The sequence below is a fragment of the Netta rufina genome, assembly GCF_964035555.1.
Source record: "Netta rufina genome assembly, chromosome: 7".
In the NCBI taxonomy this organism is placed as follows: Eukaryota; Metazoa; Chordata; class Aves; order Anseriformes; family Anatidae; genus Netta; species Netta rufina.
In genome coordinates, this window is record NC_140130.1 from 9,168,248 (window position 1) to 9,183,011 (window position 14,764).

Here is a 14,764-nt window from a genome sequence, read left to right on the forward strand (position 1 = left end):
CAAATATTCAAGACCAGCTTAATAAAAATAATTACCAATTCTTTTGGTCTGAATAATGAGTGCAAGAAGGTTTTTTTTTGTTTATTTTCTTTTTAAAAACAAAGTCATGTAATTTCTGGGATTTTTTGTTCCATTTAAGTCTTCAAACACAATGCTTTGCTATGAACTAGACCTCAGACTGAACAAAATCTTAGCTATATCAGCAATTTAAGGCTTTGTGTTGTATGCATTTTAACTTTGTCATACTACAGAAGAATGAAATAGAAAGATTATGTCAGCTGGAACCATTAATCCCCATTGGTGTTTTAGCTTCTTTAAAATTCCTCCCCCTATAACATCCAAATTCTTTGTATTGAACATTATAAAATACATCTTGAGCGGTTCCTTGAAACAATTAAAACAGCATTTCAAAGGTTTTGCTCATTAGAAGTGTAAAACTAACCTGGGATTTATTTATTTATTTTTTTTTAACAGGGTACAATTTTTTTTTTTTTTTTTTTTTTTTTACAATTGCTCTTTATTTTACGGATAACACACCCTCTCTCAAATGGCTTTATGTGTCTATGGGTTTGCATGCTTCTTGGATCTACGAAGTGTTATGGTCTATCAGTTTACAGTACATGGGCCATGACAGTTTTAGAACTGAGAAATAGTTCAACAACCTAATTTCAATCAAAACAGTATAAAAAATAAACTATCCAATCCTCGCCTCTTTGGATTCCAACAAATTTTAAATATAGACAGTAGTTAAAATCACAAAAGTATTTAAAAATTTATATTTTATGATTTTGGAATAATCTAGTAATAAAAAAGCAAGAGCAAATTAAACTCAAATAGGAGCGGTGCTGCTGTCCAGAACTTCTTTATTAGGACATTTGATACCTCAGTAGCTAAGCTGCCTTTGCACCTGGCTGGCATGAAACAGTGGCTCAACAGTAAACAGCAGTTGCACTATCAGCAGCAAGTTTTCCCCTTGAAACTTGTCACGAACAAAGCAAGAAAAAAAGATAGGGAGGGTAAACCCTGCCAAAAATATTTAAATACTGCACTGCATCATAAACAGCATGGTTTCTTTATTTACTTTCCTCAGAACCTTTTTCCCCTCATTTTTGATAGTTGCAGATTGATGTAGTAACTGTCTTTTAGAAAATGCTGAATGCATGGTTAAGAGACCAGGTAGCCTTAAAAATCCGAACACGAATGACACAGATGAATGCTCTTGGTATATTCTTCAAGGACTTCTTTCATGACTTCTTCTTTTGTCTAAGGGTAGCTCCAGCATTAGAGTGCCTGCAGCAGAAGTTAAGTATCTAGCAGTGTTCCAAGTATTCAATCACCCTAGAGATAGATTTCTGGCCTGTTGTTCCAACAGCACACTGAAAGAAGAGAAAGAAGTAACAAATAAGCATGTGCAATATTACCTCTAAAATATTGAGAGCTATGCTCATACCAGAATTTTAGGGTTTAGAATTACTTATCAGTAAAAATAATTAGGATCAGGAAGAAGATTCACAATATTTTCCTGAACGATAGCATTGAAATGGAATCAGAGTAGCTTCCTTTTATTTACTACAATAGTATCATATAAACAGGCCTTCAGTACCTAAAAACAGAGATAATCCCCCTAAAGCTCTTCTGAAGACATATGAAAATGGTAAAAACTTCTAAAAATGTATGGGTTATTAGCAGATAACACAATTACACAAATATCTATACCCATCAAATTAAATATATATATGTATACGTATGTATGTATTACTTACAGTAAGATTCATAAAACTGAGAAATTTTTTAAGCATTTCAGTCATTATTGAGAAGTCCCCTTCAGGTAAGTATTCCCTCACAGTAGTCACGTTGATCTAAGAAATTAAAAAAAAAAGTTTTAATTTGTGACATATTTTTCCAACACCGAGAACTATGTTACTCTTCACATGAGATGCAAGACAAATATATTCATAGCATGATTAAGATAGCTTTTTGCTGTCATCTCTATGATTCAAGTCCCTCAAAACTCATATATTTAAGGTGTTTATTTCTAGGAAACAGCAACTCCTGCAACTCGTTTTCCCTGTTAAAGATCATTATCAACATCAGACCTCCCCAGGACCTCCAAGGTTATCAAGAACTCAAAGAAATGACGAGGTTATTCTACTGATGTGGAAACAATCTCCCTTCATAACTGTCAGGGGTTGAAAGTATTTGAATTTACTATCAGTACCTGTCCAAACACTAAAATTATACACAGGTAATTGAAAGTTAAGGTGTAAAGCACAGAACAGAACGCTCAAGAACATTTTTGCCATCATGGTAAATTTAAACTAGCCTGAAGGCATGCTGAACCTCATCTTCATTTGAGCATGCATTTGACAGGAAAGTTTATGAAGTTTTGAAATGCCAGAGTTCCACATTTTTAACTTCAACTTTCCATTATGTATTTCCAACCCAAGGCAATCATCTTCAACTAATGTGGACATACACAATTTCATACAAACTTCACTGGAAATAAAATAGCAGACTAAGATGAAAAACAGATTGGCTGTTAACTTGCTTATTGAAACTGCTGAAAAACGAAGCAAGCTGTTATCATTATAGAACAGGTTAGCCAACCTTCCTTCACCTTTCCAGTGTTAGTTCATTTGTGAGCTAAGACTAACAACAAACACTAGAAAGGTAGAAGAGGTTAAATGTTCAATTCCTGTTTTTCTTTGATAAACATATTGATGTTCAAAAGATTTGTTTTGGATGGAATGCTTCTGGCAATTTTCCATAGAACTATATACATTAAGTTAGCTTCATCAGTGTACCAGCTCACATTGAACCCTGATTTAATAAACCCATTTCAACACTGCAAATTACTACTTCACTAAATATTTTACTGGAGTTATTGACTTATTCCCTTACTGGACTCTCTTGGCAGAGACAGCCTAGAAGCAATGCTGTGTATGAGGCCACAATGCAGTCTTCCATGTGCTTCCCAGCATGCTGAAGAGCTGTGAAAAGAGACAACAGTGTATTGTATCCTCTAAGCAGCTGGTATCTTTTACTGCTTCAAATACAATCTTTCATTATCACTTTCCAGAATTCTGTTTTCTCAAACAAAATGTCTTTTTGCACTGAGATTTTAGAGGCAAGAATCAAACTCCTTACTTAACTCGCTAGCAGACATTCTTGAACAGAAAAATGGTGTTCATTCCCTTTCAATTCATTGTATTTTATAGCACTTTTATCGTCATACCATTTCAATGGGCAAATTGTATGTTTAACAACAAAATACAAATATGTTTCCTGTGATGCTATAAGCCAATGAGATTTGCACAAAAGAGAAGATTTTCATATTACAAATAATGGATACAGGACTTTTTGCTATTGGCTCAGCATTTTGTGGGACAAGCCACAAATAGCTACAGACAATGGCTGATGGAATTAAAAAAAAAAAGGAAGAAGAATATAGAGCAAGGCTCAAAAAAGCAAGATAGTGCATTTGCTATCAGAAGATTAACATGAGCCACTCAACTGAGAACGACTAATGTTTTTGACCAGCTGTATTTTCCAGAAACAAACCATGTAATTCAGCTTAAAGATGTTCAAATTCCTGAAATAAATTCCTAAAGATGAGGCACATCAAGGCATCACACAGGTACCTAAGATACCACTGATGGAGCAAGAAGAACTCAGAAAAAGAAAATGGGGACAGAAGGCAGAAGCAGCATACATGCAAGTAAATCAGGGAAAAGAGAAAAGAACCGAATGGAGTATGAAACAAGAAGGGTCAAAACACAGTGGAATATGAAATTAAGGCAGATATTGTTCTTCTGCAAAAGGCCTTGAAAACTATAAAGGCCTAAAAGTTCCATTTCAGAATTTCTTACACAGAACATACCTAATTTTTTATTTTTTATTTTTAAAGGGACTGACAGAGAGAAGGCACTATTAAGTAAGTAGTAGTACTGTGGGGAATACACTGAGGAAATCTCAGCCTAGTGGACTGCAGATAGACAGGAAGTAGGAGACAAGTTAAGAGTTTACGCCATCACAGAGTTCTTGCCTTTTTCTGAGCTCATCAAAACCCTCCAACATACCTTTATTAAGATCAAGTTCTTCATCATCTTCTTCCTTCTTATCTTTCTCTTCAGTACTATCTGACTTTTCTGTGGAGACCCATTGTATCTCCCCACTTGTTTCTTGCCATTCCCCACTCTTATCATGCTGAGCAGTGGGAGCTTCTTTAATCAATTCATCTGTCTGGCTCTCAGCCAGCTGCGCTGCTCGCTCACGCTCAAGAAATAGCTGATAAGGAAAATTTCAGAAAGATTTCAATTATAAATTAAACCCTACACACACGGAATTAATACTTGAAAGTATATTTCTCCTTCACAATTCACCCATTAATAAGGTAGCTTTCAATACTATTCTTTACAATAGCCTTTTCTTCTTCAAAGGGTAACATGATTTATCACAACACTAATGCTGTGCTCTACAGAAAAGGCTTGACTCCTTCCCTCCCCAGTGTTCAAGCAACTGGCAGATTCCTCTTAGCTATCAAAAATGCTTAGTTGCTTTTTTGAGACAGCGTCAAGAGTAAAAGTTGCCAAATTTTCTTGTCAATTTCTGTTCTTTACCAATCCTCTTTTTTCTTTTCATGTGAACTATCCTCTAATTGCTCTGTTAACTTTTCCCTTGATATGTAAAAAGTAAAAATTTGAAAATTTAAAGAGTAATTTAAGATGACTTAGCAAGTCATTTTAAGGTGAGTGTGACTTAACCAATCTTGTACTACACACTTACATCTTGTGAATTACTTCCCAAACCATATAACCACCAGTTTTAAATATTGCTTTGCACAGCTGTGTACATTGAAATACTTAATATTATTAATATCCTGATTGTTGACATTTTTGTCTGCTGCTGGACAGTCATTTCACATAATGAAATATAACAACTGCTAAAAATCCGTAAGCTTATCTCCATTAAAATTAAAAGGTTGTAAATGATCCTGTTACTTACTTTTATTTTCATTTGCATGTTGGAGCTTACTCACCAAAATTACTAGTGGATTTCTTTTAAGAAGTTAGTCAATTCAACATTTAAGAATGGTGTTTCAAACCCACATGCATTATATTCACATTAAAAACCTGATATAGCATGGTTTAAAAAAAAAGGTCTTAAACTCCCATAGAAACAGTACTTAAAAATCTATGAAAGCAAAGTAGATGAGACAAGTAGCTTTCAATTTTTACAGCTGCTTAAAAATGGCACAAGGAATAAACTACACAGGAACAAGAAAGCTCTACAGAGCACAAGAGCAGCTTTCAGATGTCTGTAATAATGCTGCCAAGTTGTGAGTAGCACCCCTCTTCCCTCACTGTGCTGTATTACATTCTCAAAATGCGTAACAAAAAACTTTGACAAGCATCTTTGATTGTCAAAGTTTTTTCTTCTTCATTGAAAGTCTGATAATGAAAAATGGTGACTATTACAGGAAAAACACATTTTTGGCTCCTTTCTTACCTGCACTAAAGCCTGAACAGCATCAATCTGTCCAGTTATCTTTAGGCTATCATCTCCTTCTCCCGCACAGAATGAGTCAAAAGAACATGATGTTTCCATACTGACAAGACAGTGTCTGTTCCGAGCACTATATTCTACTAGATTGATCAACAGACCCAATCCCTGCAAGAATTGGAAAATCAAAGAATATTACACGCATTAAAAAAAATTATCAAAACGTCTTTAGGCTGTATATTTCTCAGGAAACATACATACTAACACCTTTATAAAACAGTTTGATAAACAAGATTTTTCAATTCTGAATAAAACCATTTCAAATGTTTTTAAAGGTGAGATCTGATTTATTGATTAGGGATTCAGGGGTCCAACCTTCAGCTTCTGTTCTTAAAAGACCATTCACACATACAGTTTTAGTGTTTCTTAGGCCACAGACGCATTTTATGTACGCTGAAGTAAATTTGACACTGCCTTTATCTCAATAACATCCACTATATTTCTAAAATTGAAAAGACATTTGAAAATGAGGTAATTCAGACTTATTTACCTAAGTCTCTCACAATTCATCTACTTATTCCCATCATGCACAAAGAAAAGGAGAGCTCAAAGTCATCAAATCTTTGAGTTTTCCCTGGACCTTACGGAAACCTCCTTTAAGTACTTCACTAAGGACATGGCCAATGAAGTTTGTAGAGGCTGCTCCTTAATTTGGAGCTGGAGTGGTTAAACACACAAGCAGGCAGCAAATCATTTAATATTCATGCAACAAACACAAGAGCTTACCAGCACCCGAATATCAAATCTCTGTTCTTGAGGTAGGAACTTTGGAACCTGAAGCACACAATTCATAGCTGTGCCTATCAGACCATCTTGTTCACCTGTTTTTGTACTACCCCATTCTGTAAACAAAAAGTTTAAAAGGCTCAATTTTTAGAAGATGGATTTTTCATTATTTTGAACAGATGGATAAAACCTTTTGGCCCTCAGGATAAACTGGGCCTTCTTGGCCCAAGCATGCATCTTGTTTACACTTCATACTTGCAGCTACCCACCCAATTCCCAGAAAACAATTACTGATTGCTACAAAGCAAGCATCTACCATACTTTACCATACTGTTTTACTGCACTGTACATGGAAAAAAAAGCATCAGTATAAGGGTTTACATTAACATACTATCTCTGATGCTGTAACACTGAATAGGTGTATTTTTTTGTTTGTTTTTACCATTATCATTCGTTAGGTTGAGCAAGACACCAATGATGGCCCTCATGCAGTCTTCCACTGCTTTACCCACATGGTTGGTTACATTCTGGTGAGGCAGAGGCTTATTGTCTGGTAAACAGATACTATCTTCAGCACGATTGTATCGCTGGATTAACTCCTCACAATGCTGCAATGCTCTGCAAAGAGAAGACGCAGAACAAAATTACCTGGATAACATACAGGATATTTCACTTTATACTTATTTAATCAGGAAAACAGCAAATATGGAATTTATGCAGCATTTTCCTTATAAAAGTGTAAGGTGCCTAATCTGTATGGCTAGATGATAAGCCTGTCACCTATAAAATCTTTTATGAGTTCAACTGAATTTGTGAAAATAAAACAAAAACAGGAAAGCTTTGTTGCCTAGAGCTTTAACAGCTTGAGATTTCAAGTGCAAAAGTTCATATTTTTCTTTCCAACTTCATCACAATGTCTTAAGGCATCTCCTCTCCCTAAAAACAGCCTCTCGTATCCTCTGACCATCAAGGCACAACATTATTCTGATAGTATTTTCTAACTGTTCACCTGTCTTGTCCCCAGAGCTATGCCTATTCTGTGACAAATAAGTGACACGTGATTTTCCAGCAGAAGTAGCCTTCATCTCATAACACTACCGGATCAGACATAATTCTACTGCATTACATTAGTTTGACAAAGTGAGAGTGCTGATTTCAATTATAAACACAACTAAGATGTCAAAAGGACAGATTGGACTAACTAGCACAGTAAGTAGATTTTTTTTTCTTTAATTTAAGGAACCACTCAAAATATTTAGCCTACAACCATGCCATTCTTTTTCTAGTGAGGTCTGCACAGTCAAATTTTCAGCCTAATTTGCTTTCGTATGAACCACTTGGGTAGTGCAAGAGAGATTCAGTCTCTGCCAGTCAACTGAGACCTCATCCTGATTGATAAGTGGGGCTGGGAGAACAGTTCAGAACAAAATTTTCTTTATTCTTAGTTACATTAACTGTCAACTCACTATTATGCTTCATTCCAAAGAACACTTAAGATAATAAAACACTATCAACAAAAGTAGCTTACCAAAAGTAGCTTCTCTTCTGTGCTCACCTTATTTTGGTACTAAAATCTTAATCCACAGTTTGCAACTTCAACAGAACCAACAATAACTACATGTTCTTAGTACTCAGGCAGTTACCAATACCCTCATCTAAAATAACTTGAATATTACTGAAAAGCAACACAGAAATGAAGTTTTTTCCCCTGGAATTTTCTTGTATAGCAAATTCCAAATTCCTTGCCATTATCACATGCAGAGCTGTGCAAAAATGTCTTTTTGTTACAACTTACTTAGCTGAGGAGACTATGAGTTGCGAGTCTTTGTATGCTATCAGATAGCTCTGATTTTCTGGATTATGCACAGTAACCTAAAAAGGGGAGGAGAAAGTAATATTAAAAAAAAGAAACAACCTTTTCCTTGAAAGAACTATTCCCTTCCACTACCACTCCACTTTATTTAGATCCATTTTTCTTGATTATTATCCAGAATAAGTTTTCACTTATTGTACCAGTATTTCCTTGGAGTTTCCTACTTTTAAGTAATCCCACAAGATTGTGGCACTGCATATAAAGCCATCTTCCCTGATATGCTGCACACAGGAACTCTGTAAGAGGATATTCTGCCACAGCAGAACCTGAACCTGTATCCTGGGACACTGTAGTCCCAATGCATGTGTATGCGCTTGCATATACAAGTAAATATTTTGCTATTTAAGACTTGATGTCAACTCCACTTCTAAGAGCTGTAACTAAGAGCATTTAACTATAAACTTTTTCCTCAATTCTCTTGATTGGAATACAGAATCGATTTACAGAAACAGTAAAAGCTCTTCTTAAATTTTTGTTATATGGTACGCTGATTTGTCCTCTCTCCCAAATTCCTAAGGATTTTACTATATCACAAGCCATCATCAAATTCAATTTTGAATATTCTGCCACTAAACAAGTCTCTTGTGCTGTTGCTTGGCAATTCCATCCATAGAATATAATAGCAGAAAACAGATCTGAAAATTTTTCTCTCACTATTCTGAAGTAAAGGGATAGGTACTGTAACTTTGAAGTAGCCACATCTGCATTTGTTCATTGTACTCACTTTTTAGCTTACTTTTACAGTATGCTTGAGTTTATCTTGCTATTTTAGTCAGGAAGTATCACTGCAGCTACTTGACCTCTGACTCAGGCTTAATATCTTAAGACTCATTGACCTGTACTTTGAACCTGAACACCCCTTTCTGACATGCAGAGCAATATTTCAAAAACATCACATTTTTCTATTTGCTTACAATATCACAAGCAAAAAGAGTAACGACAAATATGAAACTTAACAAAATGAGGCTCTGTAGGGAAGCACATGCACAAGGTTTCTCTCAGTTAAGCTCTACAAAAATTACCACACATTTTAATTCTGCTCAAACTTCTCATTGAAAAACATTTACCATCTCAATATACATGATCAACTGACTACAGATCTACTGTGACCTTCAAAGCAGTTTGCTCTTTCAGCACTTAGCTAGCTGATGTCTGAATGCAGTAATTCATATAATATACACATCAATTTATAGTTTTAAGAAAACACATTATGCTGTGTTATACTAGACTCACGCTAAAGTCCATCTCATGACAAAAGAAAACAAACAGCAGTTTTTCAGAGGAACGTAAAAAAAGCATCAGGTTATACACAGTTATTCTCAACAACAGTGAGTGATATTCTAAATTAATGAACAAAACTTCCAACTTTCCAGGAACACTGATAAACCTCACAATGTTAATAGCTTCAATTAAAACGTTTATTGTTACTTATATAACTATATATTTACCGAACACGTTAGAGAAAGCATTTTTCAGAAATGTAATGTTCATACTTACACTTTCTAAGACCCGTAAACACCTTTCTGCACCCCATAATGAGGCAACCAATTTCTCTTCATTTTCATCACTGCTTAGGTGATCCACACACTCTTTAACTAAACAACAAAAAAATTTTACACTGTCAATAAGATGCCTTCAAAAGCCAAGCATTCCTATTTAACCAGCTATTCAGAGAGTTGCTATCAACCTTGTTTTACACCTTAATAACCCTGTAATACTAGGAAACAATCTCAAAGAGATGATCAGCATTCCAAAATTGTTACATTTCTAGGTAAATTAAAAGAAGGCTGTGATTGTTGCCACACTAATTAACTATCTGTATATTTTATTTTCTACTAAGAGATTGTACAGTACATAATTATGTTTCTTAACTGCAAGTAAGTCCACATATCTTACAGATACATTGTTGTGTGGTACTTTGAAGTACTTTAATGTACTTTCAATCCCACACAAAGAGATTTGTCACTAATATTTCCCAATAACTTGACATAAAATTGTGCATTTTAAAAAATTGAGAATATATAATTTTTTCTATTCTTGAGCAAAGAAAATTAATATTAAGAAAATCAAACATCTTGGATTTACTAATTTTTGCATACTGTAAAAACAGGATCTCTGATATACCTTTATCTACAATATGATCAAGACCACCTAGGAGTCGCAGTTCTTCTTTAAACCAGTCCCCAGCTCGTTTTGAGGTAAGAGACAGTAATGTCTCCATTGCCAAATGCCCGGTCTGAAAGAGTTTGATTCCAGAATTAGTGAAGTCAGCATATGCAGCTGCAGCCAGCACATCGGATCATACAAATACACCTCATACAAAACAAGGTTACAGTTTGAGTAGAAAAACCACCAGAGGGAGCAAGAATAGAGAAACATGTGCATCTAAAAAAATACAAAACCTTGGTACTCATTAAAAAGATATGTTAGCACTCTCAACTTTTTTTTTTTTGACATTTTTAATATTTTAGAAAGTCTAAACAGCCTGTTTTCATCTGCTTCTCCTGTTACCAAAAGAGACTAGTGGTAGAAGGAACGGAACAAAACAGCCAGGTAGGAAAAAACCTGCAGTGAACACTGCTCTTTCCTCAGATACATTAACTTTGCTGCTTTGTAAAATACATGTTTCTAACCAAGTTTTTTGTGACTTTACTTTAAATGCAATAAAGAAAAAAAATCAACTATGATGCTGATAAAAAATCTTACTATATTTAGTGGATTCTTTTTTCTTAAGAGGAATACATACTGAAATTCTACAGCACTGAAGATAAGCTTACTCTCTGTAAATTGAACAGATTTTAGGTGATTATCTTAGTTAATCTCCTGCAGTATTTTTAAGCAGAACAAACCCCATCTATAAAAGACTGTTTATCTTGTTTTTATAAGAGCTTCTAAAAGAGCCAAATGTTAATAATAAAACATTATATATATATATACACACATGTCTAATATGCATAAGATTTATATCTACACAGAATATTGAATTCTGTAATCTCTGAAAAACACACAAGTAAATGCGGACTACTATAAGCCTAATAATTTAACATGCCACAAATACAACAACGAGCAGCCAGAGAAAAAGCCATAAGATCACAATAAAGTCAACCAAATTCAACCACTTTATAGTTATCTTCCCTACGTGACACATTTGATTTCTAACACTTCAAGGAGTGCTGTGCTTATTCTGAGATGCGCAGCATATTCCAGGATACAAGCGCAAACCTCAGCACCTCCTGGGAATAACAGTAAAGCCCTATCTATCAGCCCTGCCAACTCCTGACCAAAGATCCTTACCCCTCTCCGAGAGAGGCGCATCCCATCCGGTGCCATCATAGACCTTCCCGTGATCAAAGAACCGTGACCAAAGTTCTGCTGGTCACACCAGTCTCGAAGCCACGAGTTTATGTGAACAGCACGCCTTTCAGCTTTGATGCCTCCTATCGGAAGGACAGAGGCAAACACAACCTGCGCCCCTGATCCTCTAAGTAGTCGCCCCAAATCCCTAAAGTCTCTTTTGATCGCCTTTGGACTTCTCGTTGCTACTTCATCGCTACCAGCCTGAAAGACCAGTAGCGGGTAGTAGTCAGTGGGCCGTACCAGGCGCTTGACTTTCTTGGCAAAGTCTCTCACCCGAGCCCCAGGGAGGCAACAGACTTCTCTGCGGGTTGGGTCCGGTCGGCATATCGGTCCCTCTGTCCCTTTCAGAAGGGAGCCCCCCATAACAATAGCCCTTCTTTCTTTTTTGAAGGATGATGTGGCAATGTGATGTGTAGGTCGCCTTGTCTTAGGCGCCCCCTCCAACTGGGATGGGTTTTTATCTACTTTGTCATTCAGATTGTCTTGTTCTAGTCCTTCATATTGATTATTTAAGGGTAGATGAGAAGGTGAGGTGGGCAGAGAGAGGGCTCGCCTACCACCCCGAATAGGCACCTGCCTCCATTCCCCCCCTTGATCTAGGCCTCCTCCCGCCGCCTGGCAGGAGGAGGGAACCTCCGTCTTCTGCACAACAGGAGACGCCTGTGCTGTGGCAGGCTCGTGAGCCTGCCTCAGAGAGGGTAGAGTGCACCTCCACCAGTCAATTTCCATCTCTGATTCCCTGATGCTCCTGAGCCTGTTCACCTCCTCCCGGAGCTCCGCTACCTGGCTGAGCAGTTCTTCAACCTGGGCACACCTCCCACAGGCATACCCACCACTGCTGTCGGAGACCGACAGAAGGCTGGGGGCACACTCTGCAGCCCAGGACCTGGACGGCTGCATGTTTCCCCGAGCCCTCCGTCTGAGTAGCCACACTGGTGACCGTGGCTGGAGATGCCGCACGAGATGCGGAGGCCACGGTTTTCTGCCTGGTTGATACCATGGTCAGGTTCTACGCAAGCAGGTTACAAGCACCAAAGGGAGAGGCAGCTGCAACAGTCCCCCTGCTCGCCCTGCCCGCGCAAACTACCGTGCCATGCCCTTCGACGCACCATGCCCTGTTCGCCGCGCTCCTGGTCGCTCGCGCTCCCTAGGGGCAACTTTTAAACAGCCTGGGAGGGGGCGCTGCTGGCTCCGCCCGCACCTCGTCAGCCTCCCTCGCGAGGACTGCCGGGTCCCGGCGGCTCCCCCGAGTGGCCTCGATGCCGGACAAAAAGCCCTGCCCGCCTCGGTCCCCTGCTCCGCTGCAGAACACGTCTGCCGCGGAGCCGATCGCCTCAACAAAGTACTAACCAGGCTTGAATAAACACCCTGTTGTCTTTGAAAACCAAGTTGTTATTTGTATGATTCCTCCCCACCAACCTTGACAGCTTCAGCTGCTTTCCTTTTTTTTTCCAGATTATTGATCTCCAAGGAGAAGAAAGTTCAAGATCAATGCTGATAAAGAAGAATTACTACCCAAAAGTAACTCTTTATTTATTTTTTTTCAGAAGCAACCTCTGCAGCAGTCACTGATGAGCATACAGGTTAATAACTGCATTTCTCCAATGTAAGTGGAAGTGTCCTTGCGTCATGAAAGCATCGTGGGGGTAAAAGAACATGAGCAGCAGCAAATCTACTACAGGTCATTGCTCACTGAGTCATCAGCATCTCAATTTCCCATCACAGAGGAAACAAACACAGAGCTGCAATTACTCCTGCCACTGTTTCACCACCCTGGCAACAGGTAACCATCTTTAATTGCCAGCAGCTACTCACTCAGTCCTCCCACAGGAAGGAAGTTAGGCCCACTTGGTTTCAAACTTTTCTTATCACTGGGAGATAAAAGGTCCAAAACCTTGCTTTTACAAATTAAGTTAAAAACATAATAGCAGACAACATTTTAAGCAATGGATGTAGAACTGCCCTTCTGATGCCAACCAAATGAGCAAGTGTTTTGAGGGAGGAAGGGAAAGAACCTGCAGACTACAGTTTGACAGATCCCTAGTTCTCCACAGCTTTCCCATCTTCAGAAAATTTTTCACGCTTTCAGACTGAGCTTGAAAATTCTGTAACATAGGTATCTGAAGCCAGGCATAACCTAAATCAGATTGGTAGAAGCTGAACAGAGACTCTCCTTAGAGATTTTAAGGGCTACAACAGATTTAACTAATCTTCTGTATGTGTTTCCACGAAATCTCAAAGTCCACATAGTACTTCAAATACAGTACTTGGTCTTCCTACAAGGGGTGGTGAGACTTCAAAAACTCCAGGATAATATTATTTGATATTCATACAACTGGTCAAGAGAACATTTAAAAACATGTATATACTAAAAATTGTCATTCAAGATTTAATTCTTGCTTTTGAGTAAAGTCTTGAAGGTATTTTCCAACCTTGATAATTCTATGATTCTGATGAATATTATGTCAATTACTATAAAATTTTAAGACCAAAGTTTCAAAACGTGTTTTCTTTAAGTTTTCAGCCTTATGCTGAGACTGAAAAACAAAATAACCCTTCACCAACTGAAAAGAGAAGTCACTTCTGAACATTTTCATCATGATGCAATGGATAAGAGCTAGCTTGCAAGCATCAACTACACTGGGCTATGCTGACTGGCAGCCAAGTGCAATTTGCTATCAGGAAGATTAAGTGTTTCAGGTTTGATCTTCTCCTAAACCAGAAAATACTTGGAAGAAATTGAACACACAGAGAAGTCCTTTTCAATTTCTGGCTTTACATTTTCAATGTTGTTCATAGCAGTCTAGAAAACAAAATCCTTTGAACAGCTTTATGAATACTCAAGAATTAGCCCAAACTAGTTTCCAGATATAGTAACACAAACAACATTGTCTGTTAAAGATATGGGCAACTTTGGTCACCTTCATTGAAGCTCAGATTCAAAAACCTAACGTGTAACTGGTTAAGCACAAACCGGAGCTATCAAAATAGCTGTTGCAATCTGGATGTTTCTCAGTGTTTATGTCTGAGTTTGAAAAAGTACAAATCTTTTCTATAACCCTCCCCCTTTCCCCCGATTTGCATTTTTTGTTAAAATTTTCTGCCTGTTTGTCATCTGGTACAAAACAGATTACGTATTATACCTCATGACAGAGACCAATGTGAACACAACTTTATGCTCCACACATGAAGTTCATTATTGTCTCAACTTACCATTGCAACTATCATAAATTGACAGAGAAACTA

At 37.5% G+C, this 14,764-nt stretch overlaps 1 protein-coding gene across 5 annotated transcripts in view; it reads right to left on the minus strand.

Annotated features, from left to right (window-relative positions):
* Positions 1–448: 448 nt before the first annotated feature.
* The window catches only part of WAPL (WAPL cohesin release factor), a 155,177-nt gene continuing 140,861 nt past the window's right edge, over positions 449–14,764 (minus strand). For all 5 annotated transcript variants that reach the window (XM_084289739.1, XM_084289735.1, XM_084289736.1 and 2 more), the window contains 10 exons: positions 10,286–10,397; positions 9,659–9,756; positions 8,084–8,160; positions 6,731–6,906; positions 6,289–6,404; positions 5,509–5,670; positions 4,080–4,287; positions 2,902–2,990; positions 1,764–1,859; positions 449–1,376 (listed from right to left, as the gene is read on the minus strand). In XM_084289739.1, the coding sequence (XP_084145865.1) occupies positions 1,311–1,376; positions 1,764–1,859; positions 2,902–2,990; positions 4,080–4,287; positions 5,509–5,670; positions 6,289–6,404; positions 6,731–6,906; positions 8,084–8,160; positions 9,659–9,756; positions 10,286–10,397 (1,200 nt within the window). In that variant the 3' untranslated portion in view covers positions 449–1,310. The remainder of the gene's footprint in view (positions 1,377–1,763; positions 1,860–2,901; positions 2,991–4,079; positions 4,288–5,508; positions 5,671–6,288; positions 6,405–6,730; positions 6,907–8,083; positions 8,161–9,658; positions 9,757–10,285; positions 10,398–14,764) is intronic.